The sequence below is a fragment of the Acinonyx jubatus genome, chromosome B2 (genome assembly GCF_027475565.1).
Source record: "Acinonyx jubatus isolate Ajub_Pintada_27869175 chromosome B2, VMU_Ajub_asm_v1.0, whole genome shotgun sequence".
Lineage (NCBI taxonomy): Eukaryota > Metazoa > Chordata > Mammalia > Carnivora > Felidae > Acinonyx > Acinonyx jubatus.
This window is the reverse complement of record NC_069385.1, coordinates 44714541-44728014: the sequence shown is the minus strand read 5'-3', so window position 1 is coordinate 44728014 and position 13474 is coordinate 44714541. Positions and strand designations below refer to the sequence as shown.

At 35.9% G+C, this 13474-nt stretch overlaps 1 protein-coding gene across 4 annotated transcripts in view; it reads right to left on the bottom strand.

The window, feature by feature from the left end:
• The window catches only part of CEP85L (centrosomal protein 85 like), a 169039-nt gene that overhangs the window by 6648 nt on the left and 148917 nt on the right, over positions 1–13474 (bottom strand). For all 4 annotated transcript variants that reach the window (XR_008298373.1, XM_053222328.1, XM_027057011.2 and 1 more), the window contains 2 exons: positions 5125–5232; positions 2935–3166 (listed from right to left, as the gene is read on the bottom strand). Coding sequence is in view for 3 of the 4 variants with exons in the window: in XM_053222328.1 (XP_053078303.1) it covers positions 2935–3166; positions 5125–5232 (340 nt within the window). In the remaining variant the exon portion in view is untranslated. The remainder of the gene's footprint in view (positions 1–2934; positions 3167–5124; positions 5233–13474) is intronic.

The window sequence follows — 13474 nt, the reverse complement described above, 5'->3', positions numbered from 1 at the left end:
AAGAATTGATAGATTAATTCAGTAAAGTCACAGGATACAAAATTATAGAAATATAGAGAAATATGTTGCATTTCTATGCACCAATAATGAGACAGCATAAAGAGAAATTAAGAAAATAATCCCATTTACAATTGCATCAAAAAGAATAAAATACCTAGGAATACACTTAACCCACGAGGTGAAGACTTGTACACCATAAACTATAAAACATGGATGAAAGATATTGAAGATGACCCCAACAAATGGAAAGATATACTGAGCTCATAAATTGGAACAACTAGTATTGTTAAAATGTCCATACTACTCAAAGCAATCTATAGATTTAATGTAATCCCTGTCAAAATACCGACATTTTTCATAGAATTAGCACAATACTAAAATCTGTATGGAACTACAAAAGATCCCAAACAGCCAAAGAAATCTTGAGAAAAAACAACAAAGGTTGAGGTATCACAATCCCAGATTTCAAGGTGTATTACTACAAAGCTGTAGTAATCAAAACAGTATGGTACTGGCACAAAAACAGACACATATAGATCAACAGAACAAAGAGCCCAGATATAAATCTATGCTTATATGGTCAATTAATCTTTGATAATAGATGAAAAAATATATAATGGGGGAGAAGGACAGTCTTTTCAACAAATGTTGTTGGGAAAACTGGACAAGCTACATGCAAAAGAATGAAAGTGGACTGCTTTCTTAGACCACACACAAAAATAAACTCAAAATGGATTAAAGACCTAAATATGAGACCTGAAACCATAAAACTCCTAGAAGAAAACATAGGCAGTATTTCTTTGACATCAGCCACAGAAACATGTTTCTAAATATGCAAGGGAAACAAAAGCAAAATCAAAATGTTGGGATTATACCAAAATAAAAAGCTTTTGCACAGCAAAAAAAAAAAAAAAACAAAAAAAAACAACCACCAATAAAACAAAAGACAATCTACTGGATGGGAGAAGATACTTGCAAATGATATATTTGATAAAGGATTAATATCAAAATATATAAAGAACTTATACACCTCAGTACCAAAAACCGCACAAATAATCCAATTTGAAAAAAGAAACAAAAAATCAACAACAAAAGATTTATGAGAGACACCAATATTTAAGTGGCAGAGAATTCCACAGAAGACTGAGACTAAGCAGTCATAAAGATAGAAGCAGAACCTAGAGAACAAAGTCATGGAAACCATGGTAGCAGCGCATTTACAAAAAAGGGTGGGATGAAAAGCATCAATGGACAGTGGATGGAGTGAGGAGATTCAAAATGGACTGGAGATTCAAAATAATCCACTGGTTTTTGACAAGTGAACAGTCTGGTCAGATTTTCACAGTACCAAACTATAAGGTAAGGAGTATAAACTTTAAATACTGGAAGGGGTATACACTGGGAGGTGAATGTGGCAAACTTCTTGAGTCTTCCTTTCATTCACATTTGGAAATCTCTCTTAATCTGATAACTGGAAAGGTTGACAAATACTATACAGGAGAATACAAATGCAGAAGGTTACAAAAGAACTGAAGGCGTGACCAGCTCTAAAATGGTGAAGAAAATAAGTCTTTTGTGTGTGAGCTTTTGGTTGCTCTGAGCGATCACTGCTAACTAAACCACCCCATGTTCACCTGGCAAATTCTCCCTCCTCTAAGATTCAACCCAAACACCAGCTACCCACGGAGTCTTCACAGCCCTTCCCAGGTAGACTTAATTAGTTTTCCCTTTAGGCTCCCACCATCCTCTGTCCATATCTCAATTATAGTACTCATCACAATGCTCTAGTAGTTTATGTGTGGGCAAGGGCAGTGTTCAATTGCATTATCAGCATCTTAGTACCTGGACCGTATAAGGCATTTAAAAATTACTTCCTGAGTGAGTGAATATACTTAAACTTTCAAATATTTTTTACATACCCACACTCATGTGTGTACATACACATCTGTGAAATGGAAGGGAAAACTCTACTGACATCTCTGAGCACAGTTACAGTTTCATTTAAAAAGGGATATACTTTGATCAAAAGTATTACTTGGTTTGCCAAAACAACTATCATGATGCCAGATGGTGGAATCTTTTTGATGAAACTGCAAATAAAACTAGTCCCCAGTCTAGTTACATTATTAACTCTATTATTAGATAATTGCTCAATACAACATGGTAGGTGCATAATACTTAAAAGTCTTACTCCATTCATGTCTCTTTACTTATGTCCATTTCTTCTGTATTAAAAAGAGACCAACATATGTCAATATCATAATGATTCAGAACCACAAGCAGAGATGTGTGTTTCTGCAAAAGTAGCACAGAAGGACTCTAGGATATTCCTGGGGCAGCTCTCTCGCAACTATGTGTGGAGGAAGATGGAACTGAGGGATAATGGGTGGGTGACACACTGAAAGGGACAAAGTCAGAATGTATGCATGACAAGGGCAACAGATACATGGGCCATGAAAACCAGCTCTTGTGACAGCACTGGTACATACATTAAGTCATTGCCATAGAACATACACTGCATAGGAAAGCAAATGAGTATCTTTTCTCAAATAGTTTAATGCAGACAGATGGCTGGGTCATTAACTTAGAGAATTACCACATGAAAGCAAACAGAATCATTGCTTTTAGAAGAGTAACCAGGAAATCACCCCTAACTACCACTCCAGTCACATATTAACAGATTCAGCAGAGCTCATCCACACAGGCAGTCTGCCAAGTGGCAGTCTGAATCAACTATGAACCTGATCACTTCTATAATGATAATGAAGTAATAACGGTTATTTACACACCTACAGATTTATTCAGAGATTTATAAATCTAAGTAGGAAAGGACATAAAAACAAATAGAAAAAAGGCAGTCAGAAATTCCCGATTCATGAAGACAGGTTTCTAATTGCTAAGCGATATAGTAAGGACAAGGCATCAGCCACTTACATCTGATTCCCAGTAATAAGGAAAGATTAGGCTCCTTGCCCTGAGCACGCTGATTAAGAATACTACACAATGCCTTCAAGTCAAACAAACAATAGGACATTTCCTTGAACAGCTGATCAATCACACTCAAATCAGATAGTGGCCATTTAGTGAGTACTGTCTGCTGCCTGGATTGGTCTCCTTCCTGGCCTTGATCCAATAAAGAGCACGTCTCTTCTGTTTGTCTTTGGTTCTGCAACGCATAAAGAAAACAAAAATCAGGTTGTTAGATCAGAGGAAGGTACTCAAAGGACATACAGGTTAACATTTTCCACCATCTATAAACAAAATGATAGAGTCCTATTACATTCACATTAACCAAGTTTAATTGCATACACACAGTAGGGAAAAAAAAAAAAGAAAAAGAATTTAAACAGTGAAAATGATTGAATGGTTCCTCTGGACCATCTCATGCCCCAGGGTAAACCTGAGAAAGATAACAAATCCAGATTCAGTGTCTAGGAGTATCTCATATCATATAACATCACCTGATAAGCATCTGGGTTATGTATGTGTTTTTTTATGATGAGATTTATCCCAAGAACAAAAAGACCTATGAAGAAATTTTAAACCTCATCCTATAGTTTTACCGTTAGTAGGGATAATGATTTAGTTACTTTAAACTATCTGTTGCAAACTGAGGAAAAAGTTTTTATGTTTTGTTAATGTTGACAGGTACCAAAAGTTTCAGCAAAAGAGAAAAAGAAATACAAGTATAAAATCAAAGAAGGAAACAAAACCCCTAATAATTTTGAATTGTGAAATCCGAATTGGAAATATCAATATGAACTCATAAATTATCATACTCAGAAAAAGCTACCTTCACCTTATCCCCCAAACTGTCACCATCTATCTACTCTTCATCCTGAAAACTGCTAATTAGAGACAATATAAAGCTTTCCAGTTGGAACTCTATTTAAAAATTACCAAATAGCTTGCACTGATGAGGAAAAGATTTTTTAATAGATGAATGCCAGCTAATAAATATAAAAATAACTAGGAAAAAATATGATTTTAATCACGTAACGATCCAGACAATTATCACCAGTGAATACGAAAACCATCAAGGGAAAGGGTGCTAATAAACCGCATATTCACACAGTTACCTAAGTAGCTCTCCACACATTACCTACTGTTTGCAGAGGCCATAATGTAACAAAGGGAAGAATAAGTCTGTTATTTTAACCATTTTAACCCGGTGAACTCAGTATTTCTGTCACTTACAGTGGGATAACCAAACATATATAGTTTGATGATATGAACAATGCCTACAAAGTATTAATGACAAAAAAATGTTTGACTTGACTTACTGACATCTTTAGTTCTTCTTGTAGCTTATAAGAAATAGAAGGGGTAAAGAACAAGATAAATGACACCATGAGGAGGCAATCAGGCAAATCTAGGTCTGACAATCTGTAACTCTGTAAGACAACAGGCCCAGGTTTGTCAACAAGTCACTAACATGGACAAAATGAGAAACTTTAGATTTATAAGACAAAATAAAATGCAACTCATGGTCTTTTTTGATTGAATGCTAGTTTCAACTGTCATTATAAAAAGCATTTGAATTTCCCAAAGGGGAAATTTTAGTATAAACTAGGTATTATCCAATATCGAGGAACATTATTCTTACTGGGTGTGACAATGGTGGTATGTTTGTACAGGAAATGTCCCTAACTTTTGGAGATGCATTCTTGGGTATTTAGAAGCAAAATGTCATGATTAGAGTTAAAAAACTAAAGTAAGTATTTTCTGTATAATGTAAGCCATATAGGTCAGCTTATAATTAAGTGAAGAAAGTATAATCTGTTCCAATGATGAAGTGTTAACATTGCACCCTTCTTAAGGATTTTCAAGGATAATTTTGTTTATATTCAATTTACACTTTATTCAATTACTTTGGGACCTAATCTCTATATAGCATTTGACTGTTGTAGTTAAGTCTGTGGAGTTGTATTCTAAGACATGAGAAAAATAAAAGTTTACCTTTTTGATTATAACTTTGTAAGAAACCTAATGGATTTAATTAACTGACATATCAAAATCCAGTCTTCAACTAAAAATATTCCATGATATGTACAAAATAAGCATGTGCTTTAACTTAAGTACTGAATCATTCTTTGACAGCAATTTGAATTTTTTTTTACTCACATCAAGCAATGTTTTTGTTAATCTCTGTAGGTTTCTTTCTTTCTTTTCCAGCTCTTCCATCATCTTTTGAGTAGTCAATTTTTCTTTAGAAAGCTTCCCTTGCATAGACTAGAATAAAGAGAATTGGAAAGCAGAGAATGTTGTTAATGCTAAAAGCAAAATGCAGTCAGGTAGGTAGACAGGAATACAGGCTCTGAAATACTTTGAATCTGTCCTCCCCCACCCCTTGGAAGATGAAGCCTTCATTTTAAAACAACCCTTACTGCATCTAGAGTGGATGACAACAAAGGAAAAAACAAATATCATCTTTACCAAGAAAGTCGACAGTCTGGGTAAAACATGTTAAACCTAAAGCAGTTGGTGTTGAATGCTATGTTACAAACAGCTCTTACTAATTGATTTTTTGTTCATGTATTCAGAGTGTTTTAGCAAATCTATACCTCCCATGCTCCACACCCCATTTTTCTTGTGGTTAATAAAATACAAGATAATAAGATCATAAGACCATCCTCATTTTCTATCATTTGAAACATAGCTAAACACACTTCTCTCAGTGTATGGTATTCTGAGCAGTGAATATGATGAATTCAGGCCAAAGGTCTATTATGGGACTTTGATAAATGAATCTCTTTCTTAACTCTATAAATTACAAATTATCCATTGTAATAAAATTCTGAGTGTACCAAAACAGTATATAGGATATTTTAAGAGTACTTGGGTCACTTCAGCTGCTAAGTCTGATTTTCAGCTACACACCAAAGATAAACTTGCCATAAACTCTGTAGTTATCAGTGGTTTCTAGAGGTTTTAATTAACACTTTTTCCTTTTGTGAAATCACAAGATCAATAAACATTTGACAAGAAAAGAGATTTCTTTTTTTTCCCCACTCTCAGGACTATATTTATTTAGTCCCAATTCTGAAACTACTTCAGCATGCTGACTGCTTAAATAGTACACAATACATTATGAAGGTTTCCCCCCGCTCATATTATCTCTGGCTAGAATAAAAGAAGATAGCTGTCACCAAGGGTTGAGATAAGATTCTGTAAATATAAAGCAGTTTTCTTAGTAACAGATATTCAACTTTGTAGCTTATTACTTGGATTTGTTTGCTAAACTCTATACAAAATTTGTTTACACTTAATAACTCATAAGTTGGTTACAAATGAATTATGCTCTGGCGTGCCTGGGTGGCACATTCAGTTAAGCATCCAACTCCAGCTCAGGTCATGATTTCCCAGTTCATGGGTTTGAGTACTGCATTGGGCTCTATGCTGACAGCTTGGAGCCTGGAGCCTGCTTTGGATTCTGCGTCTCCCTCTGTCTCTGTCCCTACCCAGCTTGTGCACAGTTTCTCCCTCAAAAATAAACATTAAAAAAAGAAAAGTGAATTAAGCTCTATAACAAGTGTATTTCCTTCCAGGGAAAACTTTATATCTCACAAAATTTAATCTCACAGCAGAAAGTCACATGGATTCTGAAATCCCCTTGTAACTGCATGTGAATGAACCAAAAACCTATTTGAATGATATGTATTTATTTATCTGGCTGAAGATCTAAGCTTACAGGCATAACAAGATTATCTGACTGGAATCCAGAATTTATCCTAAATTTTGAGATTTTTGACTATTTATCTTATTAGCATTGTGGAGGAAAGGCATAACAGTTAAGCTACCCTAAATCCAACATTTTAACAATAAAATCTGACCCTGAGAGGTATTTTCACAATACTATAATGTAATCTAGTGTTTTATATTTTTACCAGTTCAGTCATACTGAATGTGATTAATAATTAGCAAGCAAATCTGACTAACATGTTCATATATAAGACTAAATTTAAATCAGAAACAGGCAGTTGTCTCCATCAGATTAAATATGAAATGTTTGGCATTAGTGCTATTTTTCATAAGAAAAAAATCTGGATTTGGGAAATATATTAAGCTTAAGATGTTTGTTATGTTGGTTGGGTTCAGGGTACTTATGAAACAGTCCTTTAATAGGGGAAAGAGTTCACAGATAAACTTATCCTAGAAGGCCCATATGTTGTATAACCTCTAGACTAATATGAGGGTATGAGTGCCATAGCTGTCTGACACAACATTCTATCTATAAGATTATTTCTCTATCCTAAATTGTATGAAAAAGCATATGTTTAAAGCTTAAGAAAAAAAGAGAAAGGAAAATTTCCAGTAATCTTAGAACGGGATTACTAACATTAAAAACTTTAATTTTCAAATGTCTACAATATGTCTATAAATTTCCAGTTAATCATCTTTTAAAAATTCTAAGTTACTAACCTATATATATTTACCACATTCTTTTTAAAAAAATTTTTTTAATGTTTATTCCTTTTTGGGAGAGAGAGAGGGTGGGGGAGGGGCAGAGAGAAAGGGAGATAACAGAATCTGAAGCAGCTCCAGGCTCTGAGCTGTCACCACAGAGCCTGATGTGGGGCTGGAACTCACAGACTACGCGATAATGACCTGAGCCACTTAACCAACTGAACCACCCAGGCACCCCATCACAATCATTCTTAAAGTTGAAAAATGGTTTTAAAAACATTTGTTGTTGGGGCGCCTGGGTGGCTCAGTCAGTTGAGCGGCCGACTTCAGCTCAGGTCATGATCTCGCGGCCCGTGAGTTCGAGCTCCGCGTCGGGCTCTGTGCTGACAGCTCAGAGCCTGGAGCCTGTTTCAGATTCTGTGTCTCCCTCTCTCTGACCCTCCCCCGTTCATGCTCTGTCTCTCTCTGTCTCAAAAATAAATAAACGTTAAAAAAAAAATTAAAAAAAAACCAAACATTTGTTGTTTTGATCTAAATATCTAGAAATGCTATCTTTTGTCCCATAAACAAAATAGCTCAAATGAAGGAAAGACAGCTGTGCCTTCACCAATAAATATCATGTATTCCACAAACCCGATTTAAGAGAAAGTATTTTGATTAAAAACTTATGTTAGCAGTTTTACTATATAAACACACACAACTCCATCCCAAACAATGCACCTATATGCACACACGCGCGCGTACACACACACACCACACACACACACAAAAACACCATACAAGAGTTTCACAAATACATTTCTTCATGCAATCATTCATTTAGCAAAAATTATAACCAAGCACAGTCTGTGCACTGGATGATGATGCCTCAGTGAATAAACAGTCAAAACTCTGGCCCTTTCATAACTTTTACTAGGAAGTAAAAGATCAAAGAAAATAAACAATGTGTAAGTTACATAGTATTTTGTATTAGAATTTGACTAGCGCTTTGGAGAACAAATTAGCATGGCAAGGGAGAGGAGGTGGAGATGGCAAGGGAGAGGAGGTGGAGATCGCAAATGGAGCAGAGTATAGGCTCATGGAAAAAAGGTGACGTTTGAGCAATGGCTTGAAGGAGGTGAAAGACTGAATCTCATAGATATCTACAGTGTGTTTCAGTCAGTGCAAAGGTTCTGAGCCAGATGGTGTCTTCTGTGTTGAGAAAACGCCAGAGAGCCAGGGTGGCAGAAAATAGTAAAAGATGAAGTCAGAGAAAGCACAGATTGTGTAAGGCTGCTGAGCCAGTGAAAAAACTTTGATTTTTACTTTGGAAAAAATGAGGAACCATTGAAAGATTCTGAGAAGAGACATGACATGATCTGGTTTTTGTTTAATAGGTCACTCAGGCTGATGAGAATAGACTTCAGGCAACCAAGGATGGAAGCAGGCAGAAATAATTCATATGAAGAATAAAGATGTGTTGGACGAGGGTGGTCAGGAGAAGTCAGATGCTAGATATATTTTGAAGGTAATAAGATTTGTTCACAAATATGAGGCAGAAGAGAAGGGTAAGTCTAAGGTTTCTGGAGTGAACAAATGGAAGGAAAAATTTTCCATCAATAGAGAAGGGCCTGAACATGGATGGTAGAGTAGGTTTTACTATTTTCTCTTTGGGGAAGGAAAGAAATTCAATTTGGATTTATTATGTCTGATATGTCAAGTGGTACTGTTGAGTAGGGAGTTGGATGTACAAGTTGTAAGGTCAGGAAGAATTATGAGCTGGAAGAAGTTAGGGAGTAGTGAGCAGACACATTACATGCAAAGCCATGGGACTGGGCAAGATCACTAAGACAAATACAGGTACAGAATTCTAGGAAAGAAACAGACCTTTTTTGAAATGTGGTACAACTTTTTGAAAGCATTTTACATGTCTGCACAATAAACTTTAACTTAAATATCACAAATACAATTAAACGTATCCCCCTAAATTACAAGAAATTATAAGGTACTTTGTCCAATTTTTATACACTAGCCTACTAGTCTGCCTATATCTTTATTATAATAGGATTTATGTTACAGATGTTAAATTTATTGTGTCCAGTTAAATAAAACAAGAAAATAACAACAAAAACTTTAAAAAGAAAGTTCTAAAATTTTTTCATTTAAAATTTTATTGTATGTATTTCAATGATCTAGATATAGGGCATAAGTAAATCAGTTTGAATTTATTATTGAGAACAGATACAAAGTTTCATGCTGTTATGATTCCATTAGTACAAATACCACTATTCTTGTAACAGCTTATTTAACTATACATGAAAAGTAAGATCATGGCGCTACTAGCATTAGAAATAGCGGTAAGAAGCACGTACGCAACAGAAAGGTAATAATGGCATCTACAAAGCATTAACAAGGGGAATGCATTCTCTGAATGAAATTGATATTTTTTCTCAACACCTTTTATTTTATTTTTAAATAGTTTTTCTTTTGTTTTAATGTTTACTTATTTTGAGAGCAAGTACGCCATGTGCACGAGCAAGTGGGGGAGAGGCAGAGAGAGAGAATCCCAAGCATGCTCCACACTGTCAGTGCAGAGCCGGATGCAGGGCTTGATCTCACAACCCGTGAGATCATGACCTGAGCCTAAATCAAGAGTCCGATGCTTAACTGACTGAGCCACCCAGGTCCCCATCAACATCTTTAGAAAAACTAGTTAAAAGAAAGATCATCTCCTAAATGAGGCCACTCCTTAAAGACTGGGAGAGGTGGCTGTTTTACCTAATGCACAGAAACAACCACACAGAGTCAAAAAAATTTTTGACAGAGTCAAAAAGAACCAGAGGAATGTATTCCAAATGAAAGAATAAGAAAACCTCAGAAAAAGGCCTTAATGAAACAAAGATAAGTGAGTTCAAAATAGTAGTCATAAAGATGCTCACCAAGGTCAGCAAAACAATGCATGAGCAAAGTGAGAATTTCAACAAATATATAAGAAAGTACCAAGTAGAAGTCATAGAGCTGAAGAGTAGAATAGCTTAACTAAAAATATAACAGATGGATTCTACAGCAGACTAAATGAAGCAGAAGAAAGGTCAGTGAACTCAAAGACAGGGCAGACTTCATTCAATCAGAATAGCAACAAGTAGAAGAATGAAGATGGCTTAAGGGACTGAAAGGACAATCCTAAGCAAATCAATATTTGCATTACAGGGTCCCAGAAGGAAGAAAGAAAAAGGGACAGTAAACTTATTTGAAGAAATAATGGCTGAAAACTTCCCTAACCTGGGGAAGGAAAGAGACATCAAGAGCTAAGAAGCCAAGAGAGTTCCAAATACGATGAACCCAATGACACCCAAAGGGGCACATTATGATTAAATTCAAAACTTAAAGACAAGGAGAGAATCCTAAAAGCAGCAAGAGGAAAACAACTTGCTATATACAAGGGAACCCCTACAAAATTCTCAACAGATTTTGAGCAGAAACTGTGTAAGCCAGAGGGTGCAGCAAAATCTATTCAAAGAGTTGAAAGTACTGTCAACCAAAAATAGTTAACCCCACAAAGTTGTCCTTCAGAAATGAGGGAGAAATAAAGAATTTTCTAGGGGCACCTGGGTGGCTGTTGGTCAGTTAAGCTTCCCACTTGGGGTCAGGACATGATCTCATGGTTAAGGAGTTTGAACCCTGCATCTATGCTGACAGTAGAGAGTCCGCTTCGGAGCCTCTGATCCCACTTCTCACCTCCTCTCTCTCTACCCCTCCTTAAACTCGCACACACTCTCTTCCTCTCAAAAATAAACCTTAACAAAAAAAAAAAACAAAACTTAAAAAAAAAAAAGGAGTTTTCCAGACAAGCAAAAGCTGAAAGAGTTTATCACCACTTGACTAGCCTTACAAGAAATGTTCAAAGGACTTCTTTAGGCTGAAATGAAAGGGTGCTAATTAGTAACAGGAAAACATGTGAACGTATAAATCTCACTGGTAAAAGTAAATATATAGTAAAATTCAAAATAACACTGTAAGGGTGGTGGGTTAATCACTTATAAGGCTAGTATGATGGTTAAAACACAAAAGTAGTAGAAACAACTAACTGTGATAGTTGTTAATGGATACATAAGATAAAAAAGAAATAGGGGCAACAAAAATATAAAAAGATGGGAGGACTGCATCAAACTAAAAAGCTGCTGCATAGCCACACACACACACACACACACACACACACACACACACACACAATGAAAAGGCAATCTAACAAATCAGAGAAAATAACTGCAATCATATCTGTTAAGCAGTTAATATCCAAAATATACAAAGAACTCATAGAACTTAATTAGCAAACCAAAACAATAAAAAATCTGATAAAACATGAAGTAAAATGAAGGCGTTTGGGTAGCTCAGTTGGTTAAGCTTCTGACTCCTGATTTCGGCTCAGATCATTATCACACGGTTTGTTGAGTACGGGCTCTGCATCAGGCTCTGTGCCGACAGCATGGAGCCACGTTGGGATTCTCTCTTTCCCTCTCTTTCTGCCCCTCCCTTGCTCTTCGTCCTCTCTCTCTCTCTCTCAAAAAAACATTTTTTTTTAATTTAAAAAATGGGCAGAGATTCTAAATACACATTTTTCAAAGAAAATATACAGATGGCCAACAGGTACATGAAAAAGTGCTTAACATTACTACCTGTCAGAGAAATACAAGTCAGAACCACAGTGAGATATCGCCTCACATAGTTAGAATGGCCATTATCAAAGACAAGAGATAACAAGCTCTGGTGAGGATGTGGAGAAAAGGGAACCCTTGTGCATTGTTGGTGGGAATGTAAACTCGTGCAACCACTAAGGAAACAAGTATGGAGGTTCCTCAAAATATTAAGAATACAACTACTATACGATTTAGCAATTCTACTTCTGAAAAACACTAACTCAGAAAGGTATCTGCACCCCCATGTTCATTGCAGCATTATTTCTAATAGCCAAGACATGGAAACAAACTATCCACTGATAGATGAATGGATCAAGAATGTGTGATATATACAATCTGGTTTATGCAAATGGAATATTAATCCAACAATACAAAACAAGAAAATCTTGTCACCTGCAACAAGGTGGATGGACCCTGAGGGCATTATGCTAAGTGAGGTAAGTCAGACAGAGAAAGGCAAATACCATGTGATCTCACTCACCTATGAAATTTAAAAAAAAAAAAAAATCCTCAGAGATAACAGAGAATAAATTAATGGTTGGGGTGGGGAGTGGAATTAGGGAAAGGGGTAAAGAGGTATAAAGTTCCAGTTATAAAATAAGGCCTTGGGGATGTACTGTCCAGCACGATGTCTACAGTTATATTTGAAAATTACTAAGAGAATAGATCTTAAAAGTTCTTATCACAAAAAAAAAAAAAAAAAGTAAACGATGTGGTGATGGACATAAACTAGATTATTGTGATCATTTCACAATATATAAAATAACAAATCATTAGATTGTACGCCTGAAACTAATATGTTATATATCTGAGTAAAAAATAAGTCAACAGTTAAAAAAAAAGGTATAGAGTTAATGGTAACAGCATAAGATTTTGTAGTAACACAAAACTAGGTTATGGGTCCACACCTTACGTGCTGTGCAACCATGGATAAGTTATTCAACCTTTCTAGGTTCCAAGTTCATTAGAAAGAACTTCCAAACTTGTAAGGTATTGTGAAAATTATACAGTGTGTATACAGACATTTTGGGTGCCTGCCTAGTCTCAAATCCCACAAGTCACAAGCGGCCATATTTTAAGAATTCTGCACCTCTCAGGTATAGCTCACTGAATCAAGCAGAGTGAACACTTAACCACACCTGAGAACCTGGGATGCAGAGTCTAGGAGTTCATCTCTTCATGACTGGAAATGAACTACAGAATGTAAGAGGCTGCGGACAACTATATTCTGCTATGTGAGCTAAAGAATAAAGGGAGTCTGTGTGCACAGAGAGAAGAGAATGAGACACACTGCAATGAGAGAAGCAACAAAGCCTCTTCTTTCCTGAAGCCTGGTTTTATTCCTTCTGATGGGTTCCACAGTATCGCTACGTTCTTTCAACACAGTGGTT